Source organism: Pecten maximus, chromosome 3 (assembly GCF_902652985.1).
Source record: "Pecten maximus chromosome 3, xPecMax1.1, whole genome shotgun sequence".
In the NCBI taxonomy this organism is placed as follows: Eukaryota; Metazoa; Mollusca; class Bivalvia; order Pectinida; family Pectinidae; genus Pecten; species Pecten maximus.
In genome coordinates this window covers 28,124,380-28,146,360 of record NC_047017.1, presented here as the reverse complement: position 1 = coordinate 28,146,360, position 21,981 = coordinate 28,124,380, and the positions used below count along the sequence as shown (strand labels likewise).

General features: G+C 38.0%; 1 protein-coding gene across 1 annotated transcript; it reads left to right on the top strand.

The window, feature by feature from the left end:
* The first annotated feature begins 257 nt into the window (after positions 1–257).
* Positions 258–3,483, top strand: LOC117323799. Its single transcript, XM_033879253.1, has 2 exons — positions 258–327; positions 2,389–3,483. Exons 1-2 carry the CDS (start codon positions 318–320, stop codon positions 2,793–2,795), a joined length of 417 nt encoding a protein of 138 aa, XP_033735144.1. The 5' UTR covers positions 258–317; the 3' UTR covers positions 2,796–3,483.
* The last annotated feature ends 18,498 nt before the right edge of the window (positions 3,484–21,981 follow it).

Here is a 21,981-nt window from a genome sequence, read left to right as displayed (position 1 = left end):
TAACGAGACAATTAAATTAAAACAAATAAATAATTCACGTACAAATATCAGGATGGATGATAGTGTCATGTTTGATAGTAATACAACTTCCGTTTAATATGAACAAATACTAACCAATTAGGCAATGCCATACCCAAATGAAATATTAATCAAAATATGTTGTTTTCATAATTGGATTTCCGGCGATGTGTGTTATGCATATTAAGTGTGTACTGGCTGTGGGAGTGCTATAAATAGCGGCTACTACAGTCACCTCCCATCTAGACTTTCCCAGTCACACGGAGGCATACACACACCGTACACAGCCAACATAGATTATGGTTACATGTGAGTATCGTTTATTGACTACTAGTAGTTAACAATACGTTCATGCTTTAGATATACATATTATATGATTTTCGTTAATAACATATTTTTCATCTTTAATAATCTTTTCTAAACTTTAAACCGGTTTCTCTCTATAATTGTTGTTTTGATGTTGTGCTGATATAAAGTAGTAAGTTGACATTATATCATATTGTTTCATATTGTTTCACAGACTGGTATCATATTTGTATTGTTAGGAAGGTATCATATTGTTTCATAGACAGGTATCAGATTTGTATTGTTAGGAAGATACAATGTTGTTTTACAGACTGAATCAGACAGGTATTGTTAGAAAGCTGATCTATTGTTTCACAGACTGTATCGGATTGGTATATTAAGGATAATACTGTGTATTATTAAGAATACATGGCAAGATTTTTTACTATACAGAAAACGATACTTTCCCTCGTTGTGCTATTTAGATACGGTGTTGGTTGTTCTTAAATAATTTTATTACATTATTAAAATCGTCCATCATTTGATGTTCGCATTATTTTGGTTTTAAATGGTATGGCTCACCATTTTTAATTCACATTTTGTTTTAGTTTTTTAATATGATTTTGGCTCACTGTTTAGCGTTCTTTTTTTTTTATTTGTTTGGCTTTTCGTAGATAATGTATTAGTTCATAAATTGACATTCAAATTTATTTATTCTGATAGTATTAAGGTTCACAATTTCGCGTTCATATTTCGGTTTATTGTTTTAATCAATAAGGTTCAGAACATGACGTTCACGTTTCGTTGATTTTTCTAAAGTACTGTTAAGGCTCACCATTTCGCGTTCATATTTTGTTTTCGTAAATCTTGATAAAGTTATGTTTATTGCTATAACTTTAAATCGTAAGCTGCTAACATTCCATTAATTCTATTTTTAGTTATTTTGTTAATTTTATCATTAATACGACAGCTGTAATGCTTCTCCTCCAGATATATTATGAGAGTTCACGGAAGCTGTTTATATAAATCTTATTCTTGTGTTAAATTGTCTACATTTTGAAAACCCCACGTGATGTTGTGTGAACAGTTGAATAGTTATTATTTTCTATATGTAAAATTTGTTAACGTATAGAGCATTGTTGTCAGACATGGTGTAAACATTGTATCAGTTTTTCGTGTAATTTAAGTATGTTATAAAAGTGTTCCTCTGACGAGATAAAATTGTAAAGTTATCGTGACGAATGCTGTTCGGCAATAATGATTCATGAAGTGGTTATACAGTGAAAATATCAATGTACACATATTAAATCCGACATTGAAACACGATATCACCAAAACAAATATGTTTAAATACAAAAGGAATGTAACAATGACATTGTACTTCTGAAATAGAAGCTTTATTGTTAAAACATAACTAATAAACATTAATGATTAAAAAAAAATAAGTCATAAAACTATAGCAGTTGTGTCAAGCGATGTAGAGTCTTACTAAGCACGCGCACTTTACTCATGGAATCTTTGATTGTGTGTCTTAATTCCTAATACTCTACCAATTGTGTCTACCGGTGTGGAGGGGCCGCGTAGTTAAGGTGTCCCGACACTGTATCACTAGCCCTCCACCTCTGGGTTGCGAGTTCGAAACCTACGTGGGGCAGTTGCTAGGTACTGACCGTAGACCGGTGGTTTTTCTCCGGGTACTCCGGGTTTCCTCCACCTCCAAAACCTGGCACGTCCTTAAATGACCCTGGCTGTTAATAGGACGTTAAACAAAAACAATCCAAAACAAACTACCGGCGTAGAGCTTTACTAAGTATGCACACTTTAATCCTTTGTCAGGATGATGAACCTCTGAACTCATTCTAAATGTCATTACAACGTAATGCGCAGACAAAGACACCTTAATCTTCCCTGTCAATAATTCCACGTTAACAACCGTTCTGTGAGTCTATTGAAATATATGTTTGGGAATCGTCCTGTATTCATTTATGCATTTTTTCAATGTCAGTGAATAGTGCCTAAACATTCCACTGACAATGTTACATATGTGACCTCTATTATAAACAATTTCGTCCTTTTTCTTTTTAGATATGGATACGAAACTGTTGTGGTTGACAGCTCTGGTCGTGACAGTGTGCGCAGTCTCATTTACTTCCGGTATGTCACTTTACGGAATGTGCCTGACGACCTGTTCGAAGTGCTCTGCCGAGTTCGGTGGTAGATTTAACGAAGGAATGTGCCGAGAAATTTGTGGAGAAACAAATGGCAAAAGTATAGCATCTTCATGCGAGACAGGATTTGACGTGGATAAGCGTTCAAAAGAGAGCGTCCATATTTGTCGGAAGTACTGCGCGTCATGCGTGCTGACGTATCGCCATAGTTACAATGGCGCAAAGTGTGCAAACCTGTGTATGGATACGGAGGGCACGAGTATCGACATCGACTGTTTGAACATGGATATGTGGAACAGAAATGTGAGACGCAGGAGTAACTAAAACACGAGGAAGAATATTCATAATTTATTTTTGCATGGGTGAGAAAAAGTAATTTATTTTGTTATGAAAACAAACGTGTGAGTAGTTTTAAGTAAGACATGTGCTCCGTTCTTTATTAAGTTATATATTTTATTTATGTGGACGTATACTCCTCCGACAACCAAGATGTCCTATCGGACGCTGACTGCTTTGTGCTATATGTGGGTTTGAATGGAGGTGTTACTGAGCGACCAGGTATTCGCTTTATCTAATTAATAAATACATTAACGCTGATTACATCTCATCGCCACTGGAGACAATAACTCAATTCTGTATGCATAGGTATTATGTCTTTTATCATCCACTGGTCTACGAACCGGAAATACTGTTCGTTTATTATTATCTCTTTGAAACGTTTGAAACTATTTTCACCTCTCTCCTGGAGTGATAAAGGAAGATCGGATCACTAAAAATCCTCTCGAAACTGTCTAAAGACGGAAATGTTAGCTGCTATGTGTTATTAAATAATTATGTTGCATTGCTGTTTTGAGTCGCTCTATATCACGTGACTATTTTGTTGACTGTGTGCCACATTCCGCTCAATGTGTATTACTGTCGTTGTATGTTTATCAGATCTCAACATAGTGATATATTTACCTTTAGTCTGTGATGATGTTTTATGTCGCATATTAAAAATGCCTTTCATTTATGTAGAAATTGTATTCATTTTTTTTAATGTGAACTTTCAAAATTGTTTTACTATGAATATTACACCTTCTTGAATTGACAATGTGTTTGAATTTAAGGACTGACAAAATGCTACCGTTGACATTGCTTCATAGATCCGCATAAAAAGAATTGACAATATGTTATCGATGGTTCTCATTTGTCCAGTATAAGACAATACCTCTGCGCCAGAGATTAATACACATTTACATTAATATTGTCGAGTTTAGATACTGAAGCACTCAATAGAAAATCACACCAATTGAACCTGAATGCTCCACACCGCTAACTACCCACAGGAGACAAGATAACAGAGTCAGGCTAATAGCCGCTACTGGTATAGACCGCAAGTAGCATTGCTTGATAATGTTACATGTTTTACTGACGGAACATAAACGGTATTGTAAATCTCCATAATAAATATGTTATTATTAACGCAGATTATTGTAACGTATTTATGAGACGTGTGGACTAACATATAGATATATCTATACTGTTGTTGGTGTTTATAGACGTATGGACATATATATCTATATTGTTGGTGTTTAGAGACGTATGGGCATATATCTATACTGTTGATGGTGTTTACAGACGTATGGGCATATATCTATACTGTTGTTGGTGTTTACAGACGTATGGGCATATATCTATACTGTTGTTGGTGTTCAGAGACGTATGGACATATACAAAAATGTATATATATACTGTTGTTGGTGTTCAGAGACGTATGGACATACATCTATACTGTTGTTGGTGTTCAGAGACGTATGGACATACATCTATACTGTTGATGGTGTTCAGAGACGTATGGACATATATATCTATACTGTTGTTGGTGTTCAGAGACGTATGGACATATATCTATACTTTTGTTGGTGTTTAGAGACGTATGGACATATATATCTATACTGTTGTTGGTGTTCAGAGACGTATGGACATATATATCTATACTGTTGTTGGTGTTCAGAGACGTATGGACATATATCTATACTTTTGTTGGTGTTTAGAGACGTATGGACATATATATATACTGTTGATGGTGTTCAGAGACGTATGGACATATATCTATACTGTTGTTGGTGTTCAGAGACGTATGGACATATATATCTATACTGTTGTTGGTGTTCAGAGACGTATGGACATATATATCTATACTGTTGTTGGTGTTCAGAGACGTATGGACATATATATCTATACTGTTGTTGGTGTTCAGAGACGTATGGACATATATCTATACTGTTGTTGGTGTTTACAGACGTATGGACATACATCTATACTGTTGTTGGTGTTTACAGACGTATGGACATATATCTATACTGTTGTTGGTGTTCAGAGACGTATGGACATATATCTTTACTGTTGTTGGTGTTTACAGACGTATGGACATACATCTATACTGTTGTTGGTGTTTACAGACGTATGGACATATATTTATACTGTTGTTGGTGTTTACAGACGTATGGACATATATCTATACTTTTGTTGGTGTTCAGAGACGTATGGACATATATCTATATCTATATTGTTGGTGTTCAGAGACGTGTGGACATATATATATACTGACGTTGGTGTTTAGAAACATAAGGACATATATATTTACTGTTGTTGGTGTTTGCAGACGTGTGGACATACATCTATACTGTTGTTGGTGTTCAGAGACGTGTGGGCATATATCTATACTGTTGATGGTGTTCAGAGAGGTATGGACACATATATATACTGTTGATGGTGTTCAGAGAGGTATGGACATATATCTATACTGTTGATGGTGTTCAGAGAGGTATGGACATATATATATACTGACGTTGGTGTTTAGAGACATAAGGACATATATATTTACTGTTCTTGGTGTTTACAGACGTGTGGACATATATCTATACTGACGTTGGTGTTTACAGACGTAAGGACATATATCTTTACTGTTGTTGGTGTTTAGAGACGTATGGACATATATCTATATTGATATTGACGAGTTGACACGTATGGAAAAAACTACATTCCTATGTGTCCATCCCTGCTCACCTAAGATCCTTGTGTGGTGCTTTAGCGATTCCTTCCGTCAGAATTTCTATCTAAAATGTTTCATTAAAACTCTCTGCACATGTGTTTTTTTTAGCGACGCATTGAACGGAAAATAAAACAGATTAAATTGATTGTTCTAACGCGGATGTACATCAGTCAATGTAGTTTTAAAACAACACAGGTAAGAAACTATGCATTCTTTGAATTAGTGTGGTCAAGTCGGAAAAGTGACAAATGTAAATCTCGAGATAGGTACAATTGTTTGTTGGCCGTATATTTGATATTCAACTACACTCTAACGATAATAATACCTCACTATCGCAATGTATAATTCACGATCCGGAACGTTCGTTTAATTTGTAACAGACATGTTCAGCGGCAGGTGTACTGAACACAGTAATATTTTCACTTTTGACATTTTTGTTAAGATTTTCCACATAAAGTATTCACAGAAAGAAACAAAGACAACGTTCATATATATTTAATACAATGTAGGTAGCTTAGCTATATCTAGTAGGTGAAAAAAACATAGAAAGGCAGCATATTTAGTATAAATCTATGTTTCAGATCCTTTATTGATTTCAAGTTCAAGTTCCTTATTCGTGAAATGAAGCTAGTTTTCTAAGTACAAATTAAGATCATCTACATTTTTTCTTGGTCGGAGGTAATGTCATTCCACAGAGATGTCTTGTCTTGAAACGTTCTCTGTAATTCGATAGCAAGTTTCTGTGAAAGCGAAGGATCATGGCTGACTAGCGAGTCTCCAGTATCAAACAGCCGAAGCAATTGACAAAGGAAATTGTGAAATTTATTGGGAGTGTTGTAAATTCATCGTTTTAGGAAAAAATGGTGATTTTTTTTTCAATACATAACTTTCACTCGCTGAAAGGCAATGAGGCAAAATAGTGGAATATCTGACAGAATCGGTGCTAAATTTGATTGATTTTATAACTTTCTTTAACAGATTTATTTCTTACTAAAACTATTTATGTTAACACGTACGTGACGATGAAGGTAGCCATTTGTCACTGTTCACGGTATTACCATGACGTCTAGATATCTCTGCGCAACATTTCAGTAGAAATTTCAGAACATCAAAATATTTACGACCTTTAAATAAGATCTATCTAACGCCATGCGTCTGAAGCGATCTTTTTGAGAACATGAAGTATTGTTATTGTCGGGGGAAATTCGCTGGGTAGAATATGTAAAGGTCAGAGTATTCCCTCGGGGTCTACATTTAAACCTGGATCATAGTATGTCTACTACAGAATTGGTAAGGCATGTCAAAATTCCAAAGACTGCAATCCAAATAATTTGAAAATTTATATAAAATATATATATATTTTGTGGTTTTTACGTAATACCTGTATGCTTTTGCTATACATTAGTATTAGAGAATTCTGACAAACAACATAGGTGTACTAATTTATCATTGCTTCGAATGATGTACTTAAATCTGAGTATGCCAAAGTAAGTAATAATACAGGAGAACTAAAGCTAAAGCTCGTGTTTTTGTAACTTTTGAAAAATAATTAATTCGAGTGAAAGAAATACCACATGCAACAACCACTCGTTGTGTAACCTCTATTTCGATATCACTGTCTACGGTTAAATAGATCATAGTTCATTGAATATCTACTCCCAATAAATAGAGGTTACACGATGAAAATCTTTATATATTGTTAAGAATATAACAAAACAACTGCGAACTACTTCTTGTACGTTATCATTTCCAGGACATCGTAAAGCGGCCTTCAAGTGTTAGCCAATCAAATTGCATTGAACCACGTTATTAGAAACTAGTCCCTTTCAAAGGTCACCTTGTCAGCCAATCAAAACGCATTTAGAGTTTATTTTACATTTGGTATAAACTGAATGTTATTCAACAGTTGTAATGCATTGGGAGTTGAATAACACCCACCTATTGTGATAGGGAACGATTTCCATGACGGACGACGTCCAATGGAAATGTTTCTATGTTTTAACACACGCATGTTTGCACATGTTTTCGTTAAAATGAATCTCTTTATCATACACCATCATCTCATCGGAAAGGATTCTACTTTCTTCACGTTGATTGCTGATATACCTGGTGGTTCCGTTGATATACCGGTGATACCGTTGATATACCCGGTGGTTCTGTTGATATACCTGGTGGTTCTGTTGATATACCTGGTGGTTCCGTTGATATACCTGGTGGTTCCATTGGTATACCTGGTGGTTCCGTTGATAGACCTGGTAGCCCCGTTGTCCTTAAGTTGACACAGATGTATACGGCGGGTGTTGTCGATGAAGCAGAATCGCTTACCCTTCCGGAACATCTGGTCATTTTTCCTCGTATTTTTTCATAGATTTCAAGCAAATCTACATTGTGTTCAGATTGTCGTTTTATCATTTTTCAATTCTTAAATATGTTTTGTTACTTAACGGTATTATTCTTAGCCTCACTAACACATTACATGTAAATAAATAAAAACGAAGTTATTTAAGCTTCATTCACACTCTCATACTGCATACTGAAACACCACTTATTCTTTTAAGCTAAACAGTTTAATAATTCGCAAACTAGTTACATATAACATGATTCACAGCACCGTAAATATAGTGCTCTATGCTTGAAATATATCTGAGAAATTGTTAACAATGTACTGCAATACTATAGCCGCCGTTTGATTACTCCGGGACAGGTGTTTATGAATCGTTCATCATAGATTGTATTTCCAATGCTAATCACACAAATAGGTCTGAGTGTTTGATAAAAGAAACTTTGTCTTTAATCATTTTATTTTGTCGAACTACGTAAAACGAGGTAGGAGCCTTCTCATGCGATTTTATTGTGTACCAGGGGAGCCCTTTAAGTTTACGACTCGCTGAACACATTCCTTAGAATGTGAGATATGAGCCGCCAGCATCGCGTTATCATGGTACGTGATCTGTCGTATACAGTAGGTAGAGTGTATTGTGTGTGGGGTAACACTCCATCAAATGTACCTGTCCAATGACTTACCACGAGAACACGTTCAGTTGGGTTTCGCACATTTCAAAATGAATATCAAGTAAAACAACTTATAAAGTTATAAATAGCTGTCAATATGGAAGAGCAATTCAATTTTAGATTAGAAATGGCAAGTACTTTTTCTCGCATCGTCCCATTGGAAACATGAAGTTAAATGATGTCTGGTGGAGAATTAAATCGATAGGCACTCTTCGCAACAACATCCCTATCCAATGAAAGTATAGGATGATGAAAATAATCATGGTCGGTACGGCTTCAAGCGAGACTTTAGGATCTTTCATCCCAATAGTGTCGATGTGAGGGGAGACTGAAAGTATGCATTTCTCTTTCATGATATAAATGTTACAAGCATATCTTTGACTCTGGCACGTTAATCAGCGTAAGCATCTGTTTTGATTAAGAAAGGTTGACATGTAGTATAAGCGTTTCCAATATTCTCTTTTGCTGTGAGAAGTTTATAAGTAGGCTCTAATAGCATTATATTTAATCAGAAAATGGATGTTAATGGTTTGAAAATGGTATCACTGTATGTATATTCATTTGTTTAATGGACGTCTTCGTGTTACATTTATCATTCATTAATGAGAACAATTCCATTTCCTTATACCATATAAATCCTGGCATGATATATGTGTGGTGGTTCCATTCTCACTATACCGATTCTCAGTTTGAGGGCGTGACTGGTTTTGGCCTGGCGGATGTCTTTGGTGATAAAACAAAAATGTTTATATTTTAGTTCGAATTATCTTGTGTACACACTTGTTGTTTCTGTACATCCGGGGAGTTTACAATGTCAAGCGTCTCCCCGATTGTTAGCTTTGTCTCTGGAAAATTTATCTTTTCAGCATCTGTCTGACTGCGGGGCAGTTATTCTTATGATTACGTTTGGTGTGATGAGGTCATCCTTGTCAGCATCCATTTGGAAGAGAGAAGTGTGTCAGTATCTATGTTAAACTGCTCAGTATAAATAGTATCTGCGAGAAGGAGTTATTATCATCAATAGCTGCATCCCAAGGGATGTAGACAACACCTCAATATTAACCGCCTTTGGGAGCGGGAAGGTTCCGTTCGGGATCAGTATCGCGTTCGATCCAGGGAGATTGTCTGTGATGTCACTAATACATATGTGGGCGAGAATATAACACGTGTCTTCTTCAATATCTCATATATTTTTTATATCCTATTTTCTGGAAGACTTTGTCACAACAGATTAATGCTGAAGACAAGCCACAGATGTGGACAGGACGACGGACCAATACAATTCAATAAATGGTTCACCTATATTGGCTAAAATTAATCTCGATGTGACATGACCAAGGGAGGCGAGTGCTCACTTTCAACCAACCATTTATCTTCCTTTTTTCTTCAAAGAGCAAAATTCACAAAAAAAGATGTCGGTGTCATAAACTCACCGTAATACAGAAAAAAAAAAAAAAACATTACTGAATTATATTGGTGATACCATAAACAGTGCATCACCAGGGACGTATAATCCTACTAAAGTATCTCAAATTCAATAGGTGTTCAAATCTCGTTAACGTGCCTCGCAGTGACACTACTCCAGTTATGAGAACATTGCATTTCAACAAGATAAACTTGGCGTGTGTTGTTAATGACGTAGTAGGAATCATTTTAGTATGATATCTGGTATTTCTAAAAGTGAGACGCTATAATCATGCACCCTTATATGCGTAAGATGTGTTCGTAAATCGTAAACATAATAATTAGCATCAATTTGACTTTAGCAACAGATATGAAATTGTAGACGTCATATTGTGGAATTACACCTTTTAATACTAATTTTTAAAAAAGGGATTATATGTAGCTTTTTTATCCTCCTAGGGCTACTCAGTAATGATAGGGCTGGGCTCACTAAACTCGTAATTCAGTTAATTTGGCAGGATGTCATCAAAAGGGTGGAATATTTGTAATCAGTTGATATAAAACAAAAAGATTATGAAACGCTTTGAAAAAATGAAACAGTAGTAGGTCTTCTCAACCTGAATACAAAATTGAGCTCGGCAATGTTTAACCTCATAAAACATAATTGTTTGTGGCAGGTAAAAATGCATAACCCGATTCGGTCTACCTTGTGATAATTTGAATTTGGTTACTTGCAGATGAGCACAGCCCTTCATAGTAATATAATAATCATCGGTAAGGTCCAAATTAACGGCCTCGATATTTAACGCCATAAAGAACAGTACAGAAAATCTATGGACGTGAACATAGAAAATATTATCATTAGGATATCAGGATATCCTAGCATTGTTAGCTTAACAGGTTGTGGTTAAAATGTTCAATCTATAATAAATTCGTAATTCAGTTATTGAAATTGACAGTGATAATTCATTCGGTTGGGATTTAACATGGTCGCATAGCATATGTAGGCAGTCTAAAAATATTAGCTATTTATAAATATATCTAAAATTTGAATATCTGAAATTTGAATGAACTAAGTTACCGCGCCTCTGGCAGTTGACACAGCTAATTATTGATATCGTTCACAATATTTAATACGAACACTGTCACCATGTCGTCCCCGTAAGTACCCAGCTTCTGTAATAGGACCAGCGGGTCATATTGCAACAAAAAATCCATTTTGTCATTATCCCCAACATCATTAGCTATAGGATACGATATAAGATTGTTAATTGTCTACTCAGAACCGTCCGATATTAACCGTTTAATGTTTCCTCTGGAACGTCCAATATTAGTCGTTTATTACAATGGACACACTTTTCAATCTTGGTCTGTGCTGTGTGAGTTTAGAGCAAAAGTAGAGTCAAAAGAACTTCCAGCTGTACAACGTCAACAGAAAACACAAAAATATAAACCGTAATTCAAATTCAGAATCGATGAAACGAGTGTAAAAAGAAAAAAAAACTATAGATGTGTACAGAGACCATTGGTAAGTACAAGGAGAACAAGACCAGGCGTACTGGACGGATAAGCGTCCCCATCTATAATTGTTTAGAACTTAACTTACACGTAAAAAAATATGTCATTAAGCTTAAGCACGTGATATACTGAAGTATGAAATTAACGATTAGTATATCACAATTATTTGATGATTGTCATTATTTGACGGGACAGTTTACAGACGTATAAGAACAATGCCATTTTAGCTTTGTGGGATAATAGTGTACTATGGATTATAAAATTAACACAAACGGGCACGGAAAAGCTACAATTTCTCATCACAAGTGATAATATCATTATCGACTAAAATCATCAACGACAAGGACTGAATATGATCCACATTTTCACGGGGAAAGTAATGCTTAGTAGGGCATTACAAAAACAGCGATAATGGCTGTCTCCGATTAGCCTTATACATACTGCAAACAGAAACTATTTTAAAATCGTCAGCTGTCAACAAATTTGAAAATATTGTTTTTAGAATTGGACAACGGAAATTAGTCTGAGATGAACCACTTGGTATAAAATCTGAGATATCAGATCCGACATTACAAGGTTATCCCACTATTTGTGGAGTCCTTGTTGTAAAGGACAATAATAACATACAACTACGTAGTTTAGAGCTGATTTAGAATCACAGGTTTGAAATGCCCTCAGTTATTTTTGTTTCGCCATGAATATTGATGGATGTCTGAACTTTTACATAAACAAAACGATTGTTCTTGTCTTAGACGAGTTCGTCAGGCGTGCACCCGTAGAGCCACCTACGCACGGTTGATGACGTTATTGGTATAAGTTGGCAGTCAGGACTGTCCGCGGGACACGTGCTTGGTCAGTCGTAACAGATGATAAAAGCTTCGTGAGTTATCGAAATTACTTTGGAGTATAAATATAAACAAAAATGGTGTAACACATCTAGATTTAAACCAATAGACGTAATACATACTTTAGAATTAGTTACTTGTTTATGAGGAATATATATTAAATGATCCTCTATTTTCTAATCTAACGATCCCAAACACTAATTTAAATTTTCAAACTGCGACACTGCCCAAAAGTTTTAAAAGTCTTTAATATTTTTTTTTAATGTGTCATTCTTTTCACAAAATTATCATAAGCATATACACTTGTAAGTACTTAATTATTAATCTCTAAAATGAAACTACATCAACAATTTTTTCTTAATAATTCATTTCTTTTGTTCTGTTGTTCCGAAGAAAATGTATTTTTCGAATAAAATTATGTTGTTCAGTTGTTATATCAGATTTGGAAGACATTGCTACCAACCTCCACAAAGATATTGTCGTCCTGAATTTCAATTGTTCTCGCAATTTCATTCATGTGTGTCTTAGTTGCGTGTTTACGATTAAGCATATTTCACTATTTCACAATCATATATAGCCGTTCGCCTTTCCCGGAAAAGGAAGACGCCATCACAACAGAACAATATCCTAACATTAATATCATCTATGAAAAAAAATAACTCTTGGCTTCTGCTTCCACACCGCAGGGATAATATGACTTTATAGATTTTGTTCCCTCAAAGCCGACATAATCGTAGTCAATGACATCGATTTTGTACTAATGATCGATTGACAAAAAAAAATGCTTAACGTGGTTTTACGGAACACCTTTTTATAGTGGTTATCTAACTAATATTTATCTAACACATACTTACCAACAAGGTTACCGTCATATTGAGACACTACACGCACAGAATTCTACAGAGCTTACGTTTAATCTGTCCACGCCCATACCCTATACCAAAGGAACGCAAAAGAAACGTCGTGAGTATGATCAAATTTTTGTATTAGATATGCATATCAGACCAAACTGTGCCACTCTCTACTCCGAAAAGTTCATGACATCTTTTTCATTCCACTGTCTTACTTGATTCGATATTCAAGGGTTTGTTTTTTTCCATTATTACAATGTCTATGGTGATTGTCGACTGTTATCGGACACACTTACGACACGGGATTTCCAGCGATGCAGTTCAAGAGTACAGGACAATGTTATGGTCGCCATGATGCTGTCATTTAAGCGCGCTAGCGCTTCATGTTGAATTTGCCTTTGTCCAGTTGGCATTCATCAGCCCATAACTTCCAAATGAAAGCAGTTCAATGCTTATATTTACTTTTGACAACGATTTTTAAAGACTATATTCAGGAATTTTGCTCCGACGATGAATGAACAAAATATTATCGTCAAAGACGGAACAGCCTTTTCAACAGCCATCTTTCGTTATCGCCTACGTGACAATTATGACGTCACTATAATAATGACATCATAATAAAGATTTGGAAGTTATGGACTCATAACTTCCAAGTGAGCTTGGTAAAGTTATATAGTGGGGCTGCAGTGTAAATGTAAATATTTAAGCATTGAACGACTTTCAGTTGGCATTCATAGTCAATATGAATGCCAACTGGACAGAGGCAAATTCGCTTCATGTTGAAATAGCCTCTGTTCAGTTGGAATTCATATTGACTATGAATTCCAACTGAAAGCCGTTCAATTCTTATATTTACCATCTGCGATTTTTTATTTGTCATGCGATTTTTGTTTTGAAATTTTCAATTTCAAATTTCCCCCGCTTACCAGTAGCAGAGATCACTTCCTGTTGGCAGTTCATAGGCTGGTGAACTCGCAGCTGAATTGGTAGGGTTATATAGTGGCAGTGCCATACAATGGTAAATATTAGGAGATATTATTGTATGTCCTTGTTCCTGATAAAGGATTGTACCAAAGACATACAAGATGGTTGCAATTTGAAATACAAGTTAAGAGTTAAAACTACATAATACGTCCTTCTAGGACTCGTTAGTGTTTATACCTAGGAGGCAACTAAGAAAACTAAAATAGGTCAAACCCTAGATAGGGAGGTTCAATAGCACCCATAATTCGGTACACAACATACTTCTTTAATGTTGGATTTCAGTACATCGTCAGGCACATATCATACATGTATATGAACCGAACCAGTATTCATATTAAATAACGGGTGCGGTCGGTGAAGACACGTGACTTTTTACATATCGGGTGTCGTCGATGAAGACACGTGACCTTTTACATATCAGGTGTCGTCGATGAAGACACGTGACCTTTTACATATCAGGTGTCGTCGGTGAAGACACATGACCTTTAACATATCGGGTGTCGTCGGTGAAGACACATGACCTTTTACATATCAGGTGTCGTCGGTGAAGAAACATGACCTTTAACATATCGGGTGTCGTCGGTGAAGACACGTGACTTTTTACATATCGGGTGTCTTCAATGAAGGCACGTGTCCGGACCTTATCTCATTCATCTAATATCAATATGACTTTTCTTCGTATTTTGAGTCTTAATCACGATTTTGACGCATAGATATTCACTTCTTTTAAGGCGGTATGGTGATCATGCTTATAGCTAATAATGTCGTGATCCATCTGTTTTACGGCGGTTTGGTGATCATAAAATACTGTCGTGGTACCATCTGTTTTACGGCGGTTTGGTGGTCATACAGTACTGTCGTGGTACCATCTGTTTTACGGCGGTTTGGTGGTCATACAATACTGTCGTGGTACCATCTGTTTTACGGCAGTTTGGTGATCATACAATACTGTCGTGGTACCATCTGTATTACGGCGGTTTGGTGGTCATACAATACTGTCGTGGTACCATCTGTTTTACGGCGGTTTGGTGGTCATACAATACTGTCGTGGTACCATCTGTTTTACGGCGGTTTGGTGGTCATACAATACTGTCGTGGTATCATCTGTTTTACGGCGGTTTGGTGGTCATACAATACTGTCGTGGTACCATCTGTTTTACGGCGGTTTAGTGGTCATACAATACTGTCGTGGTACCACCTGTTTTACGGCGGTTTGGTGATCATACAATACTGTCGTGGTACCATCTGTTTTACGGCGGTTTGGTGGTCATACAATACTGTCGTGGTACCATCTGTTTTACGGCGGTTTGGTGTCATACAATACTGTCGTGGTACCATCTGTTTTACGGCGGTTTGGTGATCATACAATACTGTCGTGGTACCATCTGTTTTACGGCGGTTTGGTGATCATACAATACTGTCGTGGTACCATCTGTATTACGGCGGTTTGGTGGTCATACAATACTTGTCGTGGTACCATCTGTTTTACGGCGGTTTGGTGGTCATACAATACTGTCGTGGTACCATCTGTTTTACGGCGGTTTGGTGTCATACAATACTGTCGTGGTACCATCTGTTTTACGGCGGTTTGGTGATCATACAATACTGTCGTGGTACCATCTGTTTTACGGCGGTTTGGTGATCATACAATATTGTCGTGGTACCATCTGTTTTACGGCGGTTTGGTGATCATACAATACTGTCGTGGTACCATCTGTTTTACGGCGGTTTGGTGATCATACAATACTGTCGTGGTACCATCTGTTTTACGGCGGTTTGGTGTCATACAATACTGTCGTGGTACCATCTGTTTTACGGCGGTTTGGTGATCATACAATACTGTCGTGGTACCATCTGTTTTACGGCGGTTTGGTGATCATACAATACTGTCGTGGTACCATCTGTTTTACGGCGGTTTGGTGTCATACAATACTGTCGTGGTACCATCTGTTTTACGGCGGGTTTGGTGATCATACAATACTGTCGTGGTACCATCTGTTTTACGGCGGTTTGGTGTCATACAATACTGTCGTGGTACCATCTGTTTTACGGCGGTTTGGTGATCATACAATACTGTCGTGGTACCATCTGTTTTACGGCGGTTTAGTGATCATACAATACTGCCGTGGTACCATCTGTTTTACGGCGGTTTGGTGGTCATACAGTACTGTCGTGGTACCATCTGTTTTACGGCGGTTTGGTGGTCATACAATACTGTCGTGGTACCATCTGTTTTACGGCGGTTTGGTGGTCATACAATACTGTCGTGGTACCATCTGTTTTACGGCGGTTTGGTGGTCATACAATACTGTCGTGGTACTATCTGTTTTACGGCGGTTTAGTGGTCATACAATACTGTCGTGGTACCATCTGTTTTACGGCGGTTTGGTGGTCATACAATACTGTCGTGGTACCATCTGTTTTACGGCGGTTTAGTGGTCATACAATACTGTCGTGGTACCATCTGTTTTACGGCGGTTTGGTGGTCATACAATACTGTCGTAGTACTATCTGTTTTACGGCGGTTTGGTGATCATACAATACTGTCGTGGTACCATCTGTTTTACGGCGGTTTGGTGGTCATACAATATTGTCGTGGTACCATCTGTTTTACGGCGTTTGGTGGTCATACAATACTATCGTGGTACGACCTGTTTACGGCAGTTTAGTGGTCATACAATACTGTCGTAGTACCATCTGTTTTACGGCGGTTTGGTGGTCATACAATACTGTCGTGGTACCATCGGTTTTACGGCGGTTTGGTGGTCATACAATATTGTCGTGGTACCATCTGTTTTACGGCGTTTGGTGGTCATACAATACTGTCGTGGTACCATCTGTTTTACGGCGTTTGGTGGTCATACAATACTGTCGTGGTACCATCTGTTTTACGGCGGTTTGGTGGTCATACAATACTGTCGTGGTACCATCTGTTTTACGTCGGTTTGGTGATCATACAGTACTGTCGTAGTACCATCTGTTTTACGGCGGTTTGGTGGTCATACAGTACTGTCGTGGTACCATCTGTTTTACGGCGGTTTGGTGATCATACAATACTGTCGTGGTACCATCTGTTTTACGGCGGTTTAGTGATCATACAATACTGTCGTGGTACCATCTGTTTTACGGCGGTTTGGTGGTCATACAATACTATCGTGGTACGACCTGTTTACGGCAGTTTAGTGGTCATACAATACTGTCGTGGTACCATCTGTTTTACGGCAGTTTGGTGGTCATACAATACTGTCGTGGTACCATCTGTTTTACGGCGGTTTGGTGATCATACAATACTGTCGTGGTACCATCTGTTTTACGGCGGTTTGGTGATCATACAATACTGTCGTGGTACCATCTGTTTTACGGCGGTTTGGTGATCATACAATACTGTCGTGGTACCATCTGTTTTACGGCGGTTTGGTGATCATACAATTCTGTCGTGGTACCATCTGTTTTACGGCGGTTTGGTGGTCATACAATACTGTCGTGGTACCATCTGTTTTACGGCGGTTTGGTGGTCATACAATACTGTCGTGGTACCATCTGTATTACGGCGGTTTGGTGGTCATACAATACTGTCGTGGTACCATCTGTTTTACGGCAGTTTGGTGGTCATACAATACTGTCGTGGTACCATCTGTTTTACGGCGTTTGGTGGTCATACAATACTGTCGTGGTATCATCTGTTTTACCGCGGTTTGGTGGTCATACAATATTGTCGTGGTACCATCTGTTTTACGGCGGTTTAGTGGCCATACAATACTGTCGTGGTACCATCTGTTTTACGGCGGTTTGGTGATCATACAATACTGTCGTGGTACTATCTGTTTTACGGCGGTTTGGTGGTCATACAATGCTGTCGTGGTACCATCTGTTTTACGGCGGTTTGGTGTCATACAATACTGTCGTGGTACCATCTGTTTTACGGCGGTTTGGTGATCATACAATACTGTCGTGGTACCATCTGTTTTACGGCGGTTTGGTGATCCATACAATACTGTCGTGGTACCATCTGTATTACGGCGGTTTGGTGGTCATACAATATTGTCGTGGTACCATCTGTTTTACGGCGGTTTGGTGGTCATACAATACTGTCGTGGTACCATCTGTTTTACGGCGGTTTGGTGTCATACAATACTGTCGTGGTACCATCTGTTTTACGGCGGTTTGGTGGTCATACAATATTGTCGTGGTACCATCTGTTTTACGGCGGTTTGGTGATCATACAATATTGTCGTGGTACAACCTGTTTTACGGCAGTTTGGTGATCATACAATACTGTCGTGGTACCATCTGTTTTACGGGGGTTTGGTGATCATATAATACTGTCGTGGTACCATCTGTTTTACGGCGGTTTGGTGTCATACAATACTGTCGTGGTACCATCTGTTTTACGGCGGTTTGGTGATCATACAATACTGTCGTGGTACCATCTGTTTTACGGCGGTTTGGTGATCATACAATACTGTCGTGGTACCATCTGTTTTACGGCGGTTTGGTGTCATACAATACTGTCGTGGTACCATCTGTTTTACGGCGGTTTGGTGATCATATAATACTGTCGTGGTACCATCTGTTTTACGGCGGTTTGGTGTCATACAATACTGTCGTGGTACCATCTGTTTTACGGCGGTTTGGTGATCATACAATACTGTCGTGGTACCATCTGTTTTACGGCGGTTTAGTGATCATACAATACTGCCGTGGTACCATCTGTTTTACGGCGGTTTGGTGGTCATACAGTACTGTCGTGGTACCATCTGTTTTACGGCGGTTTGGTGGTCATACAATACTGTCGTGGTACCATCTGTTTTACGGCGGTTTGGTGATCATACAATACTGTCGTGGTACCATCTGTTTTACGGCGGTTTGGTGATCATACAGTACTGTCGTGGTACCATCTGTTTTACGGCGGTTTAGTGGTCATACAATACTGTCGTGGTACCATCTGTTTTACGGCGGTTTGGTGATCATACAATACTGTCGTGGTACCATCTGTTTTACGGCGGTTTGGTGGTCATACAATACTGTCGTGGTACCATCTGTTTTACGGCGGTTTAATGGTCATACAATACTGTCGTGGTACCATCTGTTTTACGGCGGTTTGGTGGTCATACAATACTGTCGTGGTACCATCTGTTTTACGGCGGTTTGGTGTCATACAATACTGTCGTGGTACCATCTGTTTTACGGCGGTTTGGTGACCATACAATACTGTCGTGGTACCATCTGTTTTACGGCGGTTTAGTGGTCATACAATACTGTCGTGGTACCATCTGTTTTACGGCGGTTTGGTGACCATACAATACTGTCGTGGTACCATCTGTTTTACGGCGGTTTAGTGGTCATACAATACTGTCGTGGTACCATCTGTTTTACGGCGGTTTAGTGGTCATACAATACTGTCGTAGTACCATCTGTTTTACGGCGGTTTGGTGTCATACAATACTGTCGTGGTACCATCTGTTTTACGGCGGTTTAGTGGTCATACAATACTGTCGTGGTACCATCTGTTTTACGGCGGTTTGGTGACCATACAATACTGTCGTGGTACCATCTGTTTTACGGCGGTTTAGTGGTCATACAATACTGTCGTGGTACCATCTGTTTTACGGCGGTTTGGTGGTCATACAATACTATCGTGGTACGACCTGTTTACGGCAGTTTAGTGGTCATACAATACTGTCGTGGTACCATCTGTTTTACGGCAGTTTGGTGGTCATACAATACTGTCGTGGTACCATCTGTTTTACGGCGGTTTGGTGACCATACAATACTGTCGTGGTACCATCTGTTTTACGGCGGTTTGGTGATCATACAATACTGTCGTGGTACCATCTGTTTTACGGCGGTTTGGTGACCATACAATACTGTCGTGGTACCATCTGTTTTACGGCAGTTTGGTGGTCATACAATATTGTCGTGGTACCATCTGTTTTACGGCGGTTTGGTGATCATACAATACTGTCGTGGTACCATCTGTTTTACGGCGGTTTGGTGACCATACAATTCTGTCGTGGTACCATCTGTTTTACGGCGGATTGGTGGTCATACAATACTGTCGTGGTACCATCTGTTTTACGGCGGTTTGGTGGTCATACAGTACTGTCGTGGTACCATCTGTTTTACGGCGGTTTGGTGGTCATACAATACTGTCGTGGTACCATCTGTTTTACGGCGGTTTGGTGATCATACTTATAGCTAATGATACAATATTGTCGTGCCATCAACAATTTGCTGCTCAGATAAAGAACGTGGTGGGACAAAACGAACATACTTAAAAATGTATTCAAAAATCTTCTGGATGCTGTTCATTGGACACGCACTGTGGATGATATAATGGGTGGGAACAGGAGTCTGGGATACACTTTCAATGGAGAAAATATTTCTCTCGAGAAAAGAAGCATTTTCTTATGATAAAGTTTCACTCTAAATTCATGTTGGATTTTACAAAACTTACCAAGTCTATCTGTCAAAGTGTGAAGACCCTTGTCGTTTCAGGTTTTTCATTTGTCATTGATTCGGGTCCAATTAGAGTCCGAGTGCAAATATTTTCTAGAACACCAACATGGACGACGGGAAGGTGTTGACAAATGAAGGAACAGGCCATTCATATATACGGCGCTGGTTACTGGGACATAATTTCCTGTTAAAATGAAAATTATGAAATGCTCAAAACAGGTGACATTTTAAGATCACCATTATCAGATATTACGGATATTCTTCAATCATTTCATCAGCTGTTTGTATTGCTTTCGCCTAAATCAATAAGTTGGCAGCTCGAGTTATAATAATTTTAGACTGTCATTGAAGTAATACCATTCATTCTGTGCATTCAAGGTTCCGTTTAAATACCTAATGTCTTATCAATGATTTATAGATTAATGATATCGACCTATAAACGATAAAAAATTATGTGCTGTAAGCGTCACATTTCGCAGTCATACCATAACAATTTCAACTATTTTTTTATAAGGTCGAGTAAGTGACAAAATGGCTCTCCTTTAGAGACAACGAGACATATCCTCACATTTTCTGTGACTACCCAGGTTTTAGCTAAGATTTTCAAACGACACAAGGGGAATAACTCGAGTAAGTACAATAGGAATCTTTACCGTTAAATATTCTGGATACCGGGAGCATACTTGGAGAAGAATTTAATACATTTAAATATTTTCATGGTCATGACGTTATCACCTCACCGAGCAGTATGACAAACGATTAACTTTCGTCCCAGTAGCAAGTCTTGTAATTTGTCAGATGATTTGCTGCTCTAGGGTTTCCCAGATCTATGCTTTCTTACCATTAACTTGTTTAGGGGTGCCGTTATAACATGGACATTTAATAGCTAATGTATAATGCTGTTACTAATACGTATACTATAATGTTATTTTCATAATGTTTTAACTGTTTTTATTTCAGTATCCTGGAGGATTTCTGAAATTGGAGACATCCTGATAGAACTACATGTATAATGGAAATGTCCATATGGACAAACATTAGTTGTGGGAAAACGTCAAGATACATCAAAGAAGTCAAATAAGACTTATATCGATGTCTTCCAGTGATTCCAGTGATATAGATCTATTGTAAGGAACACGATGGCCTTCATCCTCTTCGTCGACTATTCTCATTCTTTTGTGGACGGTGTCTTTGGGCTCTTGTTATTCCCTTGAATATTGTCCTGCATATTTCTGCGTCACTCTCCCATAGTGTGACCAAATTACCCTTATATATCCATTATCGGGACACGATTGCAGACAAACTGCAGGCATACAAATCACTAGTACGACCATGATTAGAGTATGCCTGCACAGGCGCGGATCCAATCCACATCCAATCCAACATAGACCAAATAGAAG